The 21,942-nt window shown below is 45.0% G+C and overlaps 2 protein-coding genes across 4 annotated transcripts in view; one reads left to right on the top strand and one right to left on the bottom strand.

Annotated features, from left to right (window-relative positions):
* Positions 1–4,965, top strand: part of sin3ab (SIN3 transcription regulator family member Ab) — a 29,240-nt gene extending 24,275 nt beyond the window's left edge. For both annotated transcript variants that reach the window (XM_063188446.1, XM_063188447.1), the window contains exons 21-22: positions 2,073–2,286; positions 2,877–4,965. In XM_063188446.1, coding sequence (XP_063044516.1) covers positions 2,073–2,286; positions 2,877–3,095 — 433 coding nt within the window. In that variant the 3' untranslated portion in view covers positions 3,096–4,965. The remainder of the gene's footprint in view (positions 1–2,072; positions 2,287–2,876) is intronic.
* A 5,220-nt stretch (positions 4,966–10,185) lies between these two features.
* The window catches only part of LOC134439067 (cellular retinoic acid-binding protein 1), a 31,232-nt gene continuing 19,475 nt past the window's right edge, over positions 10,186–21,942 (bottom strand). The window contains exons 5-7 of one of the 2 annotated variants that reach the window (XM_063188891.1): positions 19,856–20,034; positions 17,654–17,767; positions 10,186–10,551 (exon numbers count right to left, since the gene is read on the bottom strand). In XM_063188891.1, the coding sequence (XP_063044961.1) occupies positions 10,501–10,551; positions 17,654–17,767; positions 19,856–20,034 (344 nt within the window). In that variant the 3' untranslated portion in view covers positions 10,186–10,500. The remainder of the gene's footprint in view (positions 10,552–17,653; positions 17,768–19,855; positions 20,035–21,942) is intronic. The other variant, XM_063188893.1, reaches the window with a different exon arrangement.

The raw sequence follows: 21,942 nt of genomic DNA, 5'->3' as shown, positions 1-21,942 counted from the left end.
ATTCTCTTGTGTTTTAAGTTCACGTTTGCATTGTTACGCTCGCACCTGTTGGGGGATAATTGTTAAAACCATGAGAGAAACACAGGGGCGTCCCCCCTTTTATGTTTTTTGGCCACCAGCATAGCGTATTTTTCCAGCTTCTTTTTCTCCTGGTGGGTGGACGGGGGTTGAAGTCTTTTTTAAATGATGAAAGGGCTTGATGGGAACACTCAGCAACCTGACCGCTGCTGCAGTCTGAAACATGGTGATGTTTTTTGCGAGCCCAGGATGTTTTCTTTTGTTCAGTCTTCAGTCCCTCTTCCCCATCAGTGCTCTTTTTTATATACGCATGTCATTCTTTTCATATGAGGCATTCTGTATGTGACTTATTTAATCAGTGTTTAGACCCATTTTGTAAAAGTTATCAATGTTTTGTGATCTTAAAAAAAAAGAAAGCAAGATAAAAGAAAAGAATAATGTGTCAATGAAAAAGTGCACCAAGCATTGTGTATGAAGAGTACGTATGAAAGAACAGATTGCTATCCAGATATAAAAGGTCTCTTTCCTTTTTTGTTTGACTTTGTTTGTGTGTTGGATTGAGAGTGACCAGCCTGCTTGAGTGCTGAATGCCTTGGGTCTGTCGTGCCCTTGCCTGACGTGTATTTGAAGAGAGGGGCTTGTCAATAAATGCTGGTCAAACTGTATTCTCAAAACAAATGTTTGTGTATTTCTTTCCGAAAAAGGGTTTGGTTGAGAGCATTGCATGGAGTTGGATCTGATAATCTTCTATGGCTGTGGTGACCGCCAGAGTGTCAACAGTCAAGCCTGTATTTTACCTGTGCTCTCTGCTTCCCATTGATTTGGTGTTTGTTTTTAGTTAGGTTCTTTTTGTTTTGTTTGCATGCTTCTCACATGCTGGACATTCATACCAATTTGAAAAGCTTGGCTGTCTTTGACATCTGATGCCATCTCAGAGTTCATTTATTGGTTTGTTATATAATTTTTGTTTTAATTTGAATTAATTTTCAACACGGACTCAGACTGACCAGTGGATGATTTTGTTTTTTACTATGACTCTTATTCTTCATTTTGATGCTTCCTGTCAGTTCCTTCTCTCCTCTCCTCTCCATCCATACATCCATCCATCCATCCATCCATCTCCCCCTTTTCATGTGTATGTATGTGTTTTTCCAATGAGCCCATCAGCCAGACTGCAACAGTCCAGTACAGTAGAGATTATCAGCAGCACATGGTTTCTATTTTATATTTTGGTTTTGCTCTGCTCCACTAGCGCGCTATTGGCAATGGGGGAAACCCAAAAGTTGGCTTCATGTAATTTTCTCAAGTTTTCTCCATTGCACGATCATAAAGGGTTTTTGTTTATAACAAAAAAACGACTATTGTCTAGTACTTTTCACAAAATTTAAAAAAAAAAAAATCTGCCAAGTCGTTATCCTGGCTTGTTAATCTGATATTTTTTGCTACGATGTAAAACACAAATATTTGCTACTTTTTTAATAAATAGTTGGCTAGTTTTCAGTGGAGCCCTGAATGCAAAATAAGATTCATGGTTTCAGTCCCCGCTCACCTTTGGTAAGTACACATTTAATTTAGTTTTCATCAAAAGCGGGGATGTCAAAGCTGCGTTTTCTTTTTTCTTTTTTTTTAAATGCTTGAGAAATTTGGAGTTAGCTTTTGCTTTTAGGGATATTTTTTGACATTGTGCAGAAGGATGTGAGTGGGAAAAAAATAAGTTGATTGAACAACTGGCTTTTGGGCAACAACACCAATCCAATAAAAAACAAAACAACCCTACAGATGCACTTCAAAGCTTATTTGTAGAACAACCTTGTCGTTAGCTAATTGCTTTTGCTCCCTCAGTGTGTCATCGTCAGGGCTTTTTTGCATTGCAGAGCTACAGACACTCATAGTGACTGACGTAAAGCAGCAATAGTGGTAGAGAGAAGCTAAGGGGTGGCTTTTATGCGTTTTTGTGCATTTTATTTCTGTGCTGAGCTGAAAAGAACTTATCCTCTGGCTGTGTGTGTGCTTTTTTTGTCCCTTTTAAATGTGTGTAATCCCTGCTCCTGAAGGAACCTGCGTCGGATCCGCAAGTGCCAGCGGGGCCAGGAGATGCAGGAGCGCGAGGCCAAGGAGGCGGCCAAGAAGGCCGGAGGAGCCGCGGGAGACGCCGCCGACCCCATGAACCCCGAGTGCATGTTCAAGCTCAACTCCTACAAGATGGTCTACGTCTTCAAGTCAGAGGACTACATGTACCGCCGCACTGCCTTGCTCCGGGCCCACCAGGTAAGCAAGCAGAAGCTAATCGCTCTCTTGCTCTCTCTTGCTCTCTCTTGCTCTCTCTCGCTCTCGCTCTCGCCCTCTCTCTCTCTCTCTCTCTCTCTCTCGCGCGCGCGCTCTCTCTCGCGCCCTCTCTCTCTCTCTCGCCCGCCCTCTCTCTCTCGCCCTCTCTCTCTCTCCGTCTGTTCTCTGATTTAGCATAATTCCCCTAAAATCAGTACACATTGCTTTTGCAAACTGCGGTCCTCAACAGTTAAGTCAAAAAGCTGTGTGTGCATAAGACTAATTTGTGTGTGTGCATAAGACTAATTTGTGTGTGTGCATAAGACTAATTTGTGTGTGTGCATAAGACTAATTTGTGTGTGTGCATAAGACTAATTTGTGTGTGTGCATAAGACTAATTTGTGTGTGTGCATAAGACTAATTTGTGTGTGTGCATAAGACTAATTTGTGTGTGTGCATAAGACTAATTTGTGTGTGTGCATAAGACTAATTTGTGTGTGTGCATAAGACTAATTTGTGTGTGTGCATAAGACTAATTTGTGTGTGTGCATAAGACTAATTTGTGTGCGTGTCTGTCTGCCCTGGCTGTGCAGTCTCACGAGCGGGTGAGCGTGCGTCTGCACGCGCGCTTCCAGGCGTGGCTGGACAAGTGGCGGAAGGAGCATGTGACGGCGGAGATGTCGGCGGAGAACCGCAAGTGGCTGATGGGAGAGGGGCGCGAGGGCCTGCTGCCCTGCAAGACCAGCCTGTGCCCCGAGGTGCTGCACTTCGTTCCCATCAACAAGTATCGCGTCAAGTACACCACACCGTGAGCCTCTGCCTGCCTGCCTGCCTGCCTGCCTCACACGACACATCTGACACACACACACACACACACACACACACACACACACACCCCTACATGCTGACACAAACCCAACAGAACAGAGGGGCAGTATTTTTTAAAGAAACGAGAGGAAAAACATGAACACAAAAATGCATTACATACAGTACATTCACACATGTGCAGACACAGAAAAACTAAATTTTATGGATGTGAAGTATTAGAAGTTTTATGAATTCAAGTTACACCTTTATTTCTGTATTTTCAGTTTCTCTATTTTTTTTACTTTGGAACTTCAAAAGGCAGACTTTTTTGGGGGGTGGGTTTTGGGGGGGGGTAAGGGCAGTCTTTTACCACCTTTTTTTTTGCTTTGTTTTGGAAATCTCCCTAAAAACTTAAAACAATTCAATGAAATGGGTCCACTGCACAGTGCTGGAGGGTTTGGCTTCTTGTATTATTATATTATATTATTATTATTATTACTTTGATTGTGATTGTGACGCTACACGAATGCCGTGCGACAGTAAGCACCAGCTCCACCACAGGGGGGCGACGTTGACTCTTTGAGTGCACCTCAGCACTTCCTCAAAAAGGACACTTTTCTTCATGAGAAACATGAGTGACTCGCTCAACAACAACAACAAGGCATACATTTTTGTCCATTACTACCGACTCATGGTGTTACTGAGTGGCTTTACTTTTTCCTTTTACTTTTTCTCATTTGTTTTTGTACATAGTTCTTCTTGAAGGGGGGGAGAGAAAAAAGGAAATGTAGATTAGCAATACTATGTCTAAAGAAGAAAAGAAAGAAACATGCGGTTCATCCAAGCTACTATGTTCATGGCAACGAGAGGTCACAGGCCAGGTCTTTCCCTTATTGTGTGTGTTTTTGTCGTCACATCACCAATGCTGATGGGGTGAATGAGCTATATGCACTGTGTTTCATCGTGACAGCATTTTTTTTGTTTTTGTTTCCATGTGTATGCGAGTGTGTGTGTGTGTGCATATGTGAGTATGAGTGTATGTGTGCGTGTTTGTCTGATCATGCAATAGTCTCAGACTTGTGTGGAGCAACACGCAACGGAGGCTGTGATTTGTGAACGAGACTCTTGACCGAATCTCCTGCCACCCATGTGCAGATTGTCTTTAAGTTACTGTCAGTGTCCCACGCCAATCAACCAGCGCAAACATGCCAACTAAGAACAAAGTGGATGGATATAGCTACAGGCTGCGTTACCCCCCCACCCCCCCATGTAAATATCTTTGTACATAGAACCACCTGTTTATATCAGCCTTTCATTTCAAAAGTAGTAAACCCTAACTGACCCGACTGTGGATATCTTCAAGATGTGGCTAAAGCTGGTAAAGTATGTACAATGAAAGATCATTTATTACCATTTTTACCAAAGGGAGATTTGTTATTTGTCTGGTCTTTTTTCCTTTTTTTCCTCTTTTACTGTATCGTCACGTAAATGTTCCTTTGAAAGCGTAGAGGAAAAAAAAGTCCAGCATTTTTTAAATGCAAGTTTTATAGGATGCCTTTTCATTCAATTTCTAAAAAAAAAAAATCCTGTTTTTATTCGAAGCACTGACACCACTAACATTTTAAATTCTTAGCGTCTTATGGTGTAGAGCTAAGAGTGTCCCTCTGTACCCTCCAGATATATATATATATAAATATATGTGTAACATGTTTAAAAAAGAAAATTGAAAAAAGAAAAAAAAAGCAGGCTGACTGGCTCACTGTGGAGAAGGAGTGCTGCGATGGAGATGGAGGCATGTCTCTTTATGTGCAAATGTATTGCCCTTTCATTCATTTCATTGTTGTTTATTAAATAAAGTGAAATTGTAGTAGTTGATATTGGCTCCGTGGTTTGTCGTGCTATGGCACCACCTCACCTTCACCAGGGGCTTAAATATGCCCTCACTGTGTAATGCTCATTTTGTTTGGGGAAAAAAAGGAGTAGGATGGAATAGCTAATTTACTTCTCTAATTCCATCAAAAACTTAAGCTTTTATAGTTAGATGCATTGCCCAAATTCAGCTATTTCAAGTATTTATTTGTACTGGTATTAAGATTCCAGTTTAGGAAATGGGGGTCATCATGGCAGAGATTAGGGCAAAAGAGATTCCTAACCAAGGATTGACATGTTTAGAAAGTACCATATTTATCTGATTTGACATGACCTGAATTAATTAATTTATTTATTTTTTTCCAGCAAAAAATGGTACTTTCAACACTATTCTAATTTTGCTTAATCTTTTTTATTATTATTTATTATACAGCTGGTAGCCCAAAATATGTTAGAATAATAAAATGAATACTTGGAATAGCTTAAAATGTGGGTAATATAAAAATTTTGATGGAATTCTGGAAATAAACTTTTGCATGATATTCTATATAGTTTTATTATTATTTTTTACTTTTTTTAAGAGCTGTACTCATCTTGTTACCATCTTAGCGGCTCAATGAAGCAGTTCACTTGTCACACGTCCTAGTGCCTATTACAACCTCCCAGACTTACACCATTGCCATTGTGGACCAGTAGTGGTCTTGTACTACCTTTTTATGCTTCAATGAAGCAGTTCACTGTTGGCTCAAGTTCAATGTTAGGCAACTGCAGCCTCAACGACATTCTTAACCAACACATTACAGCTCGGCCATTGTTGTTCTAACAATATCAAATGTTATGAAGGCATTTGCTTCTTTTGGGGTCAAAAAAACATCCTAAATGTGGCACTCAATCCTGTAGGAGACGAAAATCTCTTGATTTCACTGGTATATCAGCAGAATGTGTTCTCCATAGTAGTGCTCTTTAAGACAGATCCTAAAGTGTGTCACTCATTTCTGTTCGGAGGGGATCTACTGACCTCCATTCTGTGACTTCATTTTGGAGGATTGTCCAATTGCTACTTAAAGGCCGCCCGCAGTTTTCAGATGAGAAGATGATTGATGATGACTGGCTGACTGACATGCGTTTTCATCCCTGTGTGAGAGATCTTGCCTTTGGCAAACTGCCTGGCAATTTATGTCGTTTCATATTGACTTCCAAAAGCTGTGAGCACACCCAAAGAAAAAAAAAAAATCTTCTGTGTAAAGCTTTCTGCCTCGCTTTTCAGTTGAACCCACTTTTTTTCCTCCCGTTTCTTCACTCAATATCCTAATGGGGATTTTATGGCAAAAAGAGCTTAGATAATTCATTTATATTACTGTGAAATGGATTCAGGCTCTGTGGCTCCGTGCCGGAATGCACTGATGCTCTACCCTGAGCTCACTGTTCAGTTCAGACGAAAGTAGATGTGACTGCTGCTGCTGCTGCTGTGGAGGTGCAATACCGTCTCACAACAGCAGAGGGTGTGTGTGTGTGTGTGTTTGCACAGGGCTGTCTGGGAAGTTGTTGAGGAGAACTCTTACATAATTACTTGCAAATGTTGATATCGAACACTTTATTCAGGAATTCAGTCTGACACGGTTGACTTTATTGCTGTGTGAACAATAAATAATAAAATTGAATCAATGTCACATATATTGAACCGTTGCCATTTTTACAAAGGCCTTTACATTTCCAGTCATGACAAGATTGTGGACATTATATCTGTCAGTTTACCATTTTTATTTTCTCCATTACTCTCTATACACAAAAACTGTGTTGTTAGAGAAAATGTGTTTGCAAAAAGAAATGTCTTCATTCCCTGAGTTGAATGCTACCAGGCCAGATACTACAATTATTGATGAGAATAATAGTCAAGTTTATATCCGGGATGTTGGATGCTGTTTTGACTCATGTCTAGAGGAGACTTTCTTAACGAAACTAGTAAAATATCGCCCGCTGGAACAGAAAATAACTGGCCTTGACCCTGCTGTGGCCAACAGTAGGGCACTAGATTGCTACGCTGGTTCGATTCTGGCCCGGGTCATTTGCCAATCCTTTCCCATCTCTCTCTCCCCACCTCCCCACTCAAGTCATTTCCTGTCTCTCCTCCTCTGTCCTGTCAAAGAACAAAAAAGAAAAGGCAAAAAAGCCCTACAAATATATACTATATAAAAAAGAACATATTATGAATTGCGAACATAAATAAAGTAGCTAAAATGTGTGTGCGTGTGCATGTGTGTGTTTGCGCAGGACTGTCTGGGAAGTTGCTGAGGAGAACTCTTACATGATTACTTGCAAATGTTGATATCGAACACTTTATTCAGGAATTCAGTCTGACACGGTTGACTTTATTGCTGTGTGAACAATAAACACAGGCTTTAGTCGTACAGTTGAAACATGCACAGGCTGGCAGAACTGGACGGAGATGTTTGATTGTCTAGTAGTCTGTGTGCATAATATATGCACACCTTGAGATATTTCATCAGATATTGTTCACAGGAAGGTAAGCATTGGGGTCAGTTTAGCCGTCTCGACCGTGACCAATAAATGAGGACTATGAGGCTTATGCTGTGTGGAAATCAGTTACAAACGGAGCAAGTCAGACAGAGAACTAGCCAGGCTATGCCCTCCTAGTGACGCAACACCTTCAGCATTGCTTCTAGTCAGGCCAAGAGCAACACAAATATCGTTTCTGAGCTCCTTAAAAAACGGGAATTCTTCCCACTTTGTCAGGAAGCAAGCAACCATTAGCAAACTTAAGGGAGGCGGGTCAACCATGCAGTTTGGGAAATGTGAATTGTTGGTCAGACCAAGTCTCGAAGAGATTTGAAAGTCGATGATAATCAGCTCTGTAAGGACTGTTCAAGGGCAAAAGAGCACGGGCTTGTGATGAGCAAACATAGTCCAAGTGCCCTTCCCAATCTTGTAATTTAATTATTTTGTTTATAAAATGTGTAAATGATTGATTGCAAGACGGGGAACTGCTAATTGGGGGGTTTCTGTCCCAATCATGATTATGACAAGGAGGAGAAAAGCCAGCTTGAAATTAAATAAACACTAAATATCAAATTTGGTTGACGTCTTTTTATGGCATCACTTGAGAGAGCATTACTTCCTACTTAATTCCTTCTGAAATCCATCATCCTACACGGTCTCACAGCCACTTAATCCATCAACCTTCTTCCACCCCTCTCCATACCTCAATTCCACCTCTTCAGAAACTGTACACCACCACCCCACACCACACCACCACGCACGCACACACTCACACACACACACACACACGCACGCACGCACGCACGCACGCACGCACGCACGCACGCACGCACACACACACACACACGCACACACTCACACACACACACACACCCTGGAACTCCTCTGCCCTATTCTGTGTTTTACAGAATCACTCAGGGTGAATTCTCACACTCCCAAGTTCAACAGTCAGTATTATTACCATATGGATAGAGTTTGAGAGCGTAAATCAAGGGCTGCGCTGCGCCACTGCCAAGTGCAATTGGGTGTGTTAGATTAGCGCTGGAACAAGAGCCCTCGGAGGACACTCATTCAAGAAAGAAGAAAAAAAAAAACACAAAACAAAAACAGATAAAGAGGGAAGGCCAATGTCCACCAAACACACACACACACACACACACACACACACACACACACACACACACACACACAGTCTCTCTTTTACTGCCTCTCTCTCTCTCACTCTCACACAAACACACACACACACTGAGTCTCTCTCTCTTTCTGCCTCTCTCTCTCTGCCTCTCTCTGTCTCTCTGTCTGTCTCTCACTCTCTGCCTCTCTCTGTCTCTCACTCTCTCTCTCACACACACACACACTAGAGACAGATGGGCCGAGGGGGGTCAGAGCAGAGCAGAGAGCAGAGCTGGTCCCAGTCCAACCTGGTGTCCCCCTGAGTGATACGATGTTTTGAGCTTGTTATCCTTGGAAGTCAACAGAGGACAGCTGTTTTACGCACACCCTGAGACATCATGTGTGCTTCCTGCCCGGCCGGCTGGCTTTAATCTCCTGGATGAGGAGAGAGGAGAGAGAGAGAGGAGAGGAGTGGAGAGGAGAGAGGAGAGGAGAGGAGAGAGAGGAGAGGAGAGGAGAGGAGAAGAGAGGAGAGAGAGGAGGGGAGAGTAGAGGAGAGGAGCGGGGAAGAGAGGACAGGAAAGGAGAGGAGAGGAGAGGAGAGAGAGAGAGAGAGAGAGGAGAGAAGTTGTAACCCCCTCACTCAGCTCAGCCCCTCAGCCCACCCCAGCCCAGCCTGTATACTGCTGTTGGACACTGACTCATTCTGTGTGTGTGTGTGTGTGTGTGTGTGTGTGTGTGTGTGTGTGTGTGTGTGTGTGTGTGTGTGTGTGTGTGTGTGTGTGTGTGTGTGTGTGTGCGTGTTCGTGTTCGTGTACAGACGCCTTGGAACGCCTGGGGAATGCAGCAGCCACTGTGATGGTCGGGGTATCTAGTAAAAAAAAAAGAGTGGGGTTGAAAACAAGCTTAGATGATTACCTCCATTTCAGTGATGGAGATCCAGGACGGGACTATTGATCTGGGGTGCATTTCTGGAAAGCGTAGTTGCTAACTATGTTAGCTACTTTGTTGGTTGCAATGCAATTTCCCATTGGCTACTACCAAAGTTGCTAACTGCTGACAACGACGCTTTCCAGAAATGCACCCCTGGCCGATAGCCTACTGTTGTTTGTTTATTTGTTTGTTTTTGTCAGGGACTGGCCCACAGTATAGAGGGAGAAGCCCATTGGTTCATCTGCAATATAGACAGTGGACTGAGTCCAGCATGAAATACAGTACAAAAATGGCTTGTACAGTGAGGCATCAGTGTAAGCCTAAAGTGCTCTGGTGATTTTTTTGGGCGGGGGGGGGACTGGATCTCAGTCCAGCCCTGTGGAAATCTATAAGATGGGACTGCCTCTGTCTGCTACACCAGAGTTAGATATAGACGTGAGACACATTAACGATGATCATGATTGATGAAACACTTTTCACTGACTGCTCTGGAGCGCATAACAAATGTGCTACATAAATAATTACCTACCTAAATATTTACTTTCCGTGATGAATACTGCATGGCCGCCCTAAATCACTTTGTTAGCCTGAATGAATTCAGTTTCATGGGACCAAAAACGTCTCTTAGAAGCCTTAAATCAGACCGCCGAACTTCTTTATTTGTTACCACTGCATTCCTCATTTGCACTTTCGTGGGGAAGAAACGCCACATAAAAAGGAACTATTCAAATCGATTTTTTTCTTTATTGTTCTTGTTTACAACAGGGAAGCTTTCATCATTACATTTCACACATTCGCAAAACACTCATCTTTCGTCCATCGTTCTCATTGGTTTGCTTTATGGGTGCAGCGGCTGAAGTGGAGCTGCAAGTGTTTTAAGTGATTGGGGCTGTCTGGTCTGGCACCGTAGACTTTTATTGTGGAGATTTATTTCCGATGACTGCACAGGCGGGGGGGTCAGGGGTCGTCCGTCCGTCGTCACTCCCGCACGTAGATCCGCGTGCAGACCACGTCATTGGCACCAAAGGTCTGGAAGATACACACACACACACACACACACGCACACACGCACACGCACACACGCACAGGCACACACACATACACACAGACCGATGGACAGACTGAGAGACAGACAGAGAGACACACGCACAAACACACACACACACATACAAACACAGACAGACAGACAGACACACGCACATACGCACACACACATACGCACACACACACACACACACACACACACACACACACACACACACACACACAGACAGACACACGCACACACACACAGACACACACACACACACACACACACACACACAATCACTGTGATGACCAATGTTATTTATGGGGACACTTGTGCCATTAGCAGAGCAGCACATCATTGGAGCCAAAGGTCTGGAACATGCAAGAAAATAAGAAAGGGAAAAAAATGCATCAAAATGCATCATGATGAATGACCCCATTTAACAGGTGCTTTTATCCAGCGACTCATCATGCTGTGGTGCCATCAAAACCACAACAATTATTTCACTTATCAATAAACAAATGGCAGCATAGACAATAATAGGGAATAAAAATATGCAAGAGCAAGAGAAGTAGTTGTGGGGGGAAAACGCTCTATGGTCATTGTTTGTAAGGACACTGGTGTTATCAAAAGCACAAAACGCCATTTCACTTTCACCCTTTTCAGTCAGCAGAGAGCGTTGGAAACACAAATACAAGCGCAAAAGAAGCAGTTGGGGGGGGGGACGACGACGACGACACATTCTGATTATCATTGCATACAGGGACACTGAAATGCTATCAATACCACAAAAAAAAACGTTTGACTTTCCCCATTCTCAAGCAGTCACTATTGTAGAGAATAGGAAAAAGGAATACAACTACAGGGTTCCCACTGGTGCTTGAATGCTTGAATTTCAATCAAGTGTTTCAAGCTTGTGAAAACGCTTGAATTTTTTGTAAAGTGCTTGAAAATGCTTGAAATTTGTGTCAAATCAAACTCAATAAACCAAATAATAGAAATACATTGTTAAGGTACATAACAAATCAGAAGGAGTGATATGTGATGTGATATATGATATGTCAGATGGGATTTGCCATTTGACCCCCTAAACTTGATTAGAATGCAGGAAATTGCACCTTAAAAACACAAAATTTGTTCATGAATAAGGTGTGGAAACCCTGACAATAGCAAAACTAGTTTTGGGGGGAAAAAATCACTGTGATCACCGTTCAGAGGGGCACCGTAAGAATGGTTTTATTTTACCATTCTCGACTCAAGCAACATCTAGCCAGCATAGAGAGTAATAGCAAAATAGGGATATGATGGTGAGAGAAGTAGCTGCTGATTGAGCTACAGTGTGTGTGTTGAGTCAGTGGATTTATTGGCGTCTGAGGAGGAGAGCGTGGTGGCGTTGGGTCGGGCACGGCAGGCTGGGAGGGAGAAATGGAAGAGCTGTCAGCACCGCAGAGCATGTGGGTCCCAGACTGGGAAATAGGGAGGTGTGTGTGTGTGTGTGTGTGTGTGTGTGTGTGTGTGTGTGTGTGTGTGTGTGTGTGTGTGTGTGTGTGTGTGTGTCTGCGTGTTTGTGTGTCCGGGTGGGTGTTGGGGGGTGTCGCAACGTGGAGAGGGAGAGGGTGTGTGTGTGTGTCCGTGTGTGTGTGTGCGTGTTTGTGTGTCCGGGTGGGTATAGGGGGGTCGCGACGTGTAGAGGGAGAGGGAGAGGGAGAGGGAGAGGGTCTTTTCCGTGGCCTTTAAAAGAATGGTGTTAAGATGGGGCCATCTGCCGCCTGCTCCAGTGCCCAGGGAGACATTAACCAAGGAGGATGAGGAGGAGAGGAGAGGAGGAGGAGGGGGAGGAGGAGAGGAGAGGAGAGGAGGAGGAGGAAGAGAGGAGAGGAGGGGAGGGGGAGGAGGATGAGGAGGAGGAGGATGAGGAGGAGGAGAGGAGAGGAGGGGGAGGAGGAGGAGGAGGAGGAGAGGAGAGGAGGGGGAGGAGGAGGAGGAAGAGAGGAGAGGAGGGGAGGGGGAGGAGGATGAGAGGAGAGGAGGAGGAGGAGGAGGAGGAGGAGGGAGAGGAGAGGAGGAGGAAGAGAGGAGGAGGAGGGGGAGGAGGGAGAGAAGAGGAGAGGAGGAGGAGGAGAGTAGAGGGGAAGAGGAGGAGAGGAGAGGAGGAGAGGAGATGGGAAGAGGAGGAGGAGGAGGAGAGGAGAGGGGAAGAGGAGGAGAGGAGAGGGGAAGAGGAGGAGAGGAGAGGAGGAGGAGGAGGAGGAGAGGAGGATGTTCTTGCCTGGGCCCCGGCTGGGCTTGTCTCGGCTCATGGCTGGCATTTCTCTCCCAGACTGGATCAGCGTGATCAATGAAGCGCATTAGCGCTGTCTCGCATGGGTCACAGCCACAGGCCTGCCCTTCCTCGCTCTTCCTCCACCTCTTCCTCTTCCTCCACCTCTTCCTCTTCCTCCACCTCTTCCTCTTCCTCCACCTCTTCCTCTTCCTCTTCCTTGCTCTTCCTCCACCTCTTCCTCCACCTCTTCCTCCTCCTCTTCCTCCACCTCCACTTCTTCCTCTTCCTCCTCCTCTTCCTCTACCTCTTCCTCCACCTCTTCCTCTCCTCTTCCTCTTCCTCCACCTCTTCCTCTTCCTCCACCTCTTCCTCTTCCTCCACCTCTTCCTCTTCCTCCACCTCTTCCTCCACCTCTTCCTCTTCCTCCACCTCTTCCTCTCCTCTTCCTCTTCCTCCACCTCTTCCTCTTCCTCCACCTCTTCCTCCACCTCTTCCTCTTCCTCCACCTCTTCCTCTTCCTCTTCCTCCACCTCCTCCTCCACCTCTTCCTCTTCCTCTTCCTCCACCTCCACCTCCTCCTCTTCCTCTTCCTCTTCCTCCACCTCTTCCTCCACCTCTTCCTCCACCTCTTCCTCTTCCTCTTCCTCTTCCTCCACCACTAGTTTATAGACACTGCTCTGCTCTGCATCAGGGGCGGAACATGTGCACATAGGGCCCAATGGCAAGACACTGATAGGGCCCTCGTACGGCCTGCCCTGGTCACAATAGGGCAAATGTCCCGCTTGCCCTCCCTGTATCTCGGCCCCTGCTCTGCCCGTACACTATGGGTGCGTTCCAATATGCAACCTTGCGTCCTCCACTTGTGCATGTTGCCTCTTATCAGGAAGTAATACGTCATGATGACATCACTGACAACAGCATTATATTTCAATATCTTGCAAAAGCTCAATTGTAAAGTCGTTTTCTCATTTGCAAACTGGATGGTGAATGAAGAATATTCCCCCAAAAAATCTTGTGGCTAGGCTGACAGCAGGGAAACTTAATTGTTTTCTGCACGGAGGCGGGGCATCAGCAAAACGTGAGGCCACAAGCACAAGTGGAGGACGCAAGGTTGCATATTGGAATGCACCCTATATGTACAAAGTACATGCCACATACTTAACTAATGGACCTGCTGCATCCCACATGCTCACAGTCTTCTCTATCACAGTTTCTTTCTGTTAGCTAAAGCCCTTTTTTTGTAACTTTCACTGTTTTGCTAAACACTTCACACTCACTCAAATCAACTCAACGAAAAGCATTTTCAATTGAATAATTGTGCTTGCCATTTTAAAACACTCACTTGTATACCAAAACAATTCATTTGTGCAACACTCATTTTGCATAACTTGTAAAGTGTGTTTTTTCTTTCTTACTGTCTCTCTAGTTGCTGCAATTTGTGCAAGTAATATGATGGCTGTGTTAACCATTTGGTACAAAAATATTTATTTTTACAACTGTGTTGGGCTTTGCAATGTATCTACATAGTTTTGCTGATTTGGTGTGGGGTTGTTGTATTCGTGTGAAGAGTTCAGCAAAATTAGCTTTATCAAATGAGAAAAACTGTAACATGACAAGCTTTACGTAGATGTGGAGTGCAGATCCTTAATTAAGACATGATATGTAGTTTTGCACCGGTAGGCTATGAGATTTTCGTGTCATTTTCCTTTAAAAAAAAAAAAAAAAAGATTATCTTGGTAGTAGTGCTTGGTGTAAAGATGTATATGGCATTGGTAATATGGTAGTATTAATACGCAGTAGTGGTTGGTTTATAGACATCGTATTATAGTAATAAAGTACCAGTGAGCGCTTGGTTTATATCGTCTGTGACTGCAGCAATTGTACTACAATGCTCCACCACCAAAACATTCCATTCCAAAAGGTGAGCTCTGTCGTTGGTCTCTAGCCTGTGCTAGATACTTTCCATCTTAGTCACCTTCTGGGGTTATAAACGAGGGGGTTTCTGACGATGTGAATAAGGGAGCAATGGATTATTCATGATTCTCTCCCCCTCCTGGTAACTCAATTTTCTCATCAGCAGCCTCCAGGTTGCTTTGATGTCAGCCATGGGCATTGTAACTTTATAAAGGGAAGCAGGCCCACTGCGCTGTGCTGCTGTGACTGTACGCCGCTGCTCTACTCTGCACTGCACTGCACTCGATGAACTGTTTTGCATGGTGTGGTGAGTGTCTGCTTCACTTTTTGTCTGACGAGAGACGACGCCGAGACGTTAGACAAAGCTGCCGCTGCTTTGGTCTTTCTTTCTTTCACTTGCCCCGAAAGTGTTATTTATGCAACTGACCATTTCAGTTGGCAGAGCAGACAGTTACCGACTAAAAAAAAAAAGGAGAAAAGAAACAAAAAAACCCCAAGATCCAATCCCGTCATGTTATTACGGCCCCACTCAGTATGAGGTTTTTGAATGACTTTTATTTCAATTCATTGCATGCAATCATGCAGAAGACCTTAGCAGCCCCAGCAGGGAGGATGTCCGAGCCCATTTATCCTAATTACAGGAAATTTCACAACAATGGAAATACTTTTTTTTTTCCCCAGACGTGCCCTCTGAAGGACTTGTGCTGTTGACTGGACCAGTCCTCCGTTCTTCAATTTCATTTATCCCTGATGTTACAAGATTGCATCGTGTCATGAAGTGCACGAGGTACGTAACTGGCCCCTTTTGTTTCCTGAATCGCTCTGTCCCTGGGAAGAAGAACAAGACCGATATCCCCCTGAGGGATTACAACAGAGGAAGGGAAGAGGGTATTCCAAACACTAATAAAACAGACTTTAACTGTTTGTGGTGCCCTTTTTTTTATTATTGTCCATCTGGTCTATAAAAAGAAAACAGGCCACGTGTGGGCCACCTGTAAATTCTTGGCGTTATTTGCCTGGGTGGGTGGAGGGCCAGGGTGAGGCGGTATCCTCTATATGGCACGACACCCAAATGAAGGAGGTGTTTCTGATGCATACAGTACATTGCATGCACGCAGGTACGGGGAGACAGGCCAACAGGCCCACAGGCCCACCATCCATCCATCCAGCGCTTTCTCTTACGATAACCAGGACCGCATGCTAGACCACAGCTGCCTGTCAGCAAATCACTATCAAGAGCCTGCGTCTGAGCTATGAGTACCGCAGCTCCAGTGGGCTGCAAGAGATCAGCCTCATGGGGGAACTAAAGACACGCCGAGGAGGAGGAACTAAGAGGAGGGGGAACTAAAGCACCTCGAGGAGGGGGAACTAAGAAACGTAGAGGAGGGGGAACTAAGACACGTAGAGGAGGGGGAACTAAGAGGAGGGGGAACTAAGAGGAGGGGGAACTAAGAGGAGGGGGAACTAAGACACGTAGAGGAGGGGGAACTAAGACACGTCGAGGAGGAGGAACTAAGAGGAGGAGGAACTAAGAGGAGGAGGAACTAAGACACGTAGAGGAGGAGGAACTAAAGAGGAACTAAAGAGGAACTAAGAGGAACTAAGAGGAACTAAGAGGAGGAGGAACTAAGAGGAGGAGGAACTAAGACACGTAGAGGAGGGGGAACTAAGAGGAGGGGGAACTAAGGCACGTAGAGGAGGGGGAACTAAGAAACGTCATGTCGAGGAGGGGGAACTAAGAGGAGGGGGAACTAAGAGGAGGGGGAACTAAGAAACGTCATGTCGAGGAGGGGGAACTAAGAGGAGGGGGAACTAAGAGGAGGAGGAACTAAGAGGAGGAGGAACTAAGACACGTAGAGGAGGGGGAACTAAGAGGAGGGGGAACTAAGGCAGGTCGAGGAGGGGGAACTAAGGCAGGTCGAGGAGGGGGAACTAAGAGGAGGGGGAACTAAGAGGAGGGGGAACTAAGAGGAGGGGGAACTAAGACACGTAGAGGAGGGGGAACTAAGACACGTAGAGGAGGGGGAACTAAGAGGAGGGGGAACTAAGACACGTAGAGGAGGGGGAACTAAGACACGTAGAGGAGGGGGAACTGAACCGTATTCAAATCCTTTCATTAAGCGGCATGCGCTCCAGGCATCATGCGCCACCCTCACTTCAAAAGGCAAATGGATTTGCCGAGATTTTGATATGTGGTAATTACAGCTAAATCAAACACATAACATTACCAGCACTAATTGCTGGCGGTGCTGCAGATGATTTTTTTTGTTAATAAATACTTTTTCTTTTAAATAAAGAGAATTTCACAATATATTACTTTTGCACAACTCAATACTCCTAAAGGGGGTTTGTTGGATATAACTATCATTCAAAATGTAAATAAAGTTCCACACACCATTTCTTCCATGCACTGCACATCTAATTTATTAACTACAACTCTTCGGTCACGTACCTCTTGTTCAGGTCAAGAGGGTTGACAAATCTGAAACTTTGAAAGTATAATAAATTAGATGCATGTGGAATGGACGGTGTGTGGGATTTTATTTTCATTTTAAAGGGACACAGTGTGAGATTTTTAGTTGTTTATTTCCAGAATTCATGCTGCCCATTCACTAATGTTACCTTTTTCATGAATACGTACCACCACCATCAAATTCTAAGTATTCATTATGACTGAAAAAAATTGCACTTTTCATACATGAAAAGAGGGATCTTCTCCATGGTCCGCCATTTTGGATTTCCAAAAATAGCCATTTTTAGCTGCAAAAATGACTCTACTTGGACCATACTAGAAAATATTTGTTAAATAATTTGGCAATAAGCAGCCCAGCTTCAATGTCCAGCATAGTTTTTTGACCATTTCCTGCACAGTGTCCCTTTAAAGACAAAAAAATGGAAATATAAGGATGCAAATAAAGACCAACCAGGATCAGCTCGTCCCCGCTGAGCTCTCTTGTCCAGAATGTTTTGGGGCCGTCGGGGTCCAGAAGAGTCTGCTTGCAATAGATCTTATTTTCTGTCTCCCATATCGGCAGACTCTGTTTAAAAAAAAATGCTCATATATAAATCAGATGACTCAAATCACTTTGCCTGACAACCTCAAGGCATTGAAATACAGACAGACATTCGTTACACAATGGGAGAGGGAGGCTGAGAATTTCTTTTGTTTTCCTTCTTTCTGTTGGGTTTTCTGTTTTTTTGTTTTTAAATTGTATATTCTGGAGCTGTTCTCCACCTCAGCGCCTGACCCAAAAACAACAGCCGTGGGCCACTGCACGCTGTACTGAGAGAGACATTCTTTTAAACGCAAGATATTAACTCCCCTCTCGGAATCATACGTCTTCTTGGCATCCTACCCATATTGTTCTCTTCTTCTCACAGTAATAACTGCGTATTTAAACATGTTCCTCATATGTCAACACGGGGTTTTGTGCGGCTCTGGGCTCGGCCCTGCTGCATGTCCAAATGAAATCGATACGGCCATGCAGGGTATTCTCTCTAAAGCAGCCTGCTCGAGCTGTCCAAAATGAGTGGATTTCAGGGATGGGCCCTGTCAGATATGTCTCTGTCGGCCAAGCCAGCGTTATGCCTGGAATGGGGCGGTGGGTGGGGGGTGTTAGCTTTTTGGGGCAGGGGCGCCGCCAGAAATTTTGGGCCCAATGAAAGATTAGAATTTTGGGGCCCCTCAAGGGCCCCTGTCAGTGCTGTCAGTGCTTGGGCCCTTAAAATCTGTAACACCACGCTAAGCCCCCCACATTTGGGTTTACATTGCCCACAGGGACCCTGGTTCAAATCCGGCATGGGTCATTTCCCGGCCCTGCCCCGTCTCTCTCTCCCAATCATTTCCTGTCTACTCTCACACTGTCCTGTGATAATAAAGGCCAAAAAGCCCCAACAATACCTAAAAAAAAAGAATCTGCAACACCTTTCCCTCCCTATCGGCACCCATGTAAAATGTGGGGGTTCGGGTTGCATAAGCCGGGGGTGACTGACTGACCAGGACCTGGCCCAGTCCTCCTGCTCTCCATCACAGCACTGTGGCCATCAGGCGCTGAGCTGTTTGAGTGAGATAATGACAGACTAATGCTGATCACCGCAGCAGGGGAGAGATCATGTGGAGTTCAATAATATGGTCTTTACTTTAGAAGACGATCAATACGCCCATTTCCTACGCCAGTTACTTTAATGCAAGACAAGACAGTTAAGAGCACCATGAATAAAAAGGAGGCTCCGTCCGCGTATGAAGAGAATGCACTTGCTGTACACTCGCCTCCAAAAGAGTTGTCGCCTACCCATCTGTTTGGAATAACAGCTAATAACCTGACTTTCAATTAATCACTTGGCTTCAGAAGTCACTCATATGAAAGCTACAACCCTCTCGAATGAAAATGTATGTACAAAAATAAATTTCATGCACCAAAGAAAGATTGACCCTTTAATGAACACAGACAGGGCCGATTTTGACAAGACAAAAGTTTTGTCGCCTATCGAACATAATGTGAAAATGAGCAGATAAGTCACTTCAAAACACTTCAAATACGCAGATAGGGTGCCATACTTAATCACTGATTCACTCACACCTCTCCAGAAAATCAACTTTGGCCTTAGGTGTATGTTTAGGGTCATTGTAATCATGGAAAGCAACACAATGAAAATCAATGGAGTTCAATGAGAGATGGTGACATATTTGCTATTCGTAGAGCAATACATTTTTAACTTCATGATGTAATCAATGATAAAAGCCCTCACACACCAGCAGCAACTCTTTTGGAGGCGAGTGTACTTGGTGTTCCTTCCTTGCCCATCCTCTTAACTGGTCTTCGTCTTCATTTGGACGTGGGCATTAAGTGTATTAATTAAGCGGGTCCATGGAGACTCACGTCCTCTTAGGAAGGCCAGGCCGGCTGGCCAATCTAGACCCACTGCTATTATCTCTACTCCAGGCAGCGCAAAGCTTTAGCCTGGCCCAGGACAAAATAATTTTAAAGCCCCCCAGCCAGTACATATAATGTCACGAGGACCCAATTCTGAGCTCCTTCCTCTCCCTGGACTCGGTACAACTGACCCCTTTGTCCCCGCCACCCCCCCGCTTGTCGTCGGGCCTGATCTCTTCTTCGGCGCTGTACCTTGCATTTCCGCCCGTCCACCGTCTCCTCGTTGAACTCCTGGCCGACTTGGAAGTTGATCTCGGTGGTGCGGACGGTCGTGGAGGTCTTGATGTAGAACTGCTCCCCGTTCTGCCGGATCTCCACGTGGGGTTTGGAGGCTGCCGCGTTGGCCACCTTCCTCAACATGGCGTTCACGCCTGCGGCGGGCACATGCACAACATGACAGTCAGTGACAAACAAAAGAGCCACCCAGCCACCCACCCAGACAGGGCTGGTCCGGCGGAGAAATAGGGCCCGGGCACTATTGGCTTAAAGGGGCCCCTTATAATTAGCAGCGTATTCCTGAAATTGGGGGCCACAAGGGTGCAGGGTCCACCGGGAAATGCCTGCTATGCAAGATGGCCAGTCCAGCCCTGCACCCAGACCAGACTGCATCCACATCATGCATTCTTTATACCAAATACTGTACATGTGTGTGCTACCCAGTAAATTTCGCTGTGCTAAATACAACATCTTGTAGAGTGTGTTCGGTCCGAGAGTACTCTCCAAGTGTTGAATTAACACTGCATTCGACTGTGTAAACTAATCAAATGCAATTCTGACCAAGAAATGAATTTCTATGACCATATTTTTTTAAATACAGCTTTTTATGGCATATCCGATGGTCTATGCTGATATAATGGTTTGGGTGGTCATTCTATAGTCATTTTTTTCTTTGCATCAAGTTGTTCTGAGCACAAAACACTTTCAGTTGATTTACGTATTTAAAACTGAACAAAATGAATGTGTCTAGGTCACATCTAACAAATTGGGATCCTCCACATCGTTCAGTGCAGACACCGCGGAGAGGGTCCAAATCACATGCAAACGACAGTATGATGTGATGAGAACAAAACATCCACAAAAATGTACACTTTTGCGGCGCAGTTGAGAGACTGTCTTCGGCAATTAGAGCCGGGACCACACACACACAGCAGTGGTATGCAGTTTCCTCTTTGCTGAGGTATCACGCCAGCCCCAAATTAGATAGTTATCAGCAGATGTTGCATTGCAAACACGGACGGCTGTGCAGTGACAAGGTGCTGAATAAAAGGAATGTCTAGCCTGGGTCTCCCAGTCTGATCTTTGTTCAGCACAGATCTCTCTCTCTCTTTCTCTCTCCCACCACAACACAACACAACACAACACAACACAACACAACACAACACAACACAACACAACACAACACAACACAACACAACACAACACAACACAACACAACACAACACAACACATGGTGGTTTAGCCTACACGCTGAGCTATCTATCCACCTCAAGCTTCTGCTTAGTGATAAACAACCAGGCTCCTAAACTGTTTGCTTGCAAGCAAATATACCCTCTGGCCAGAGACTGTTTCCCAGAACATCAAAAAGGTACTTTTCCCTCTCCCTCTCTCTCTACACAGCTCTCTGTGGCCTTTCCAATACAAATTAGAGCGTCTGGGCTGAACCAGTGATTCGATTTCAGCCCAATATGTGTTTGTTATACTGTCAAAGGAAACAGAGCAACAACACAGTACTCAGACAACTCCCAGTCTGGTCAGCCAAGAACAATATCTCAACTCATTGTCATTTTGGATAACAGCGACAGGGGCTGAAATGTGTGCAAGTGCATTACAATCACCACCAGACGAGCCAATGCATTAGCAGCATCATTCAAAGTAATGTCTTCTCTCTTTGCCCCAGCAGTCCAACGCAGTTCATATCAGTTCAAGGTAATTAAAGTGATCATTCATAAGCCATAATAAATAAGGAGTGCATTTAAAAACTGAGCGGGTGGGGGATAGAGGATAGAGGATGGAGGAGGGGTGGGGTGGGGTGGGGTGGTGTGGTGTGGGGTGGGGTTGGGGGGCACAGAGGAGAGCCTCTTCCAATAAAACGTGAGACGCCTTAATCTAGAACAACAGCCAGCATTGAGAAAACAAAGGAGCAAACAAAAGCAACCCGACCACTGGCACAGGAGCCAGGCGAGAGATGAGATGAGAGATCCGCACGCACCACATAGTCCCACACACCATGATGGATGAAATGACACATAGGAGACGTGCACAGTGCATCTCGCCGGGAT

The sequence above is a fragment of the Engraulis encrasicolus genome, chromosome 22 (assembly GCF_034702125.1).
Source record: "Engraulis encrasicolus isolate BLACKSEA-1 chromosome 22, IST_EnEncr_1.0, whole genome shotgun sequence".
Lineage (NCBI taxonomy): Eukaryota > Metazoa > Chordata > Actinopteri > Clupeiformes > Engraulidae > Engraulis > Engraulis encrasicolus.
Note: the sequence above shows the minus strand (reverse complement) of the source record. Positions and strands in the feature narration are given on the sequence as shown.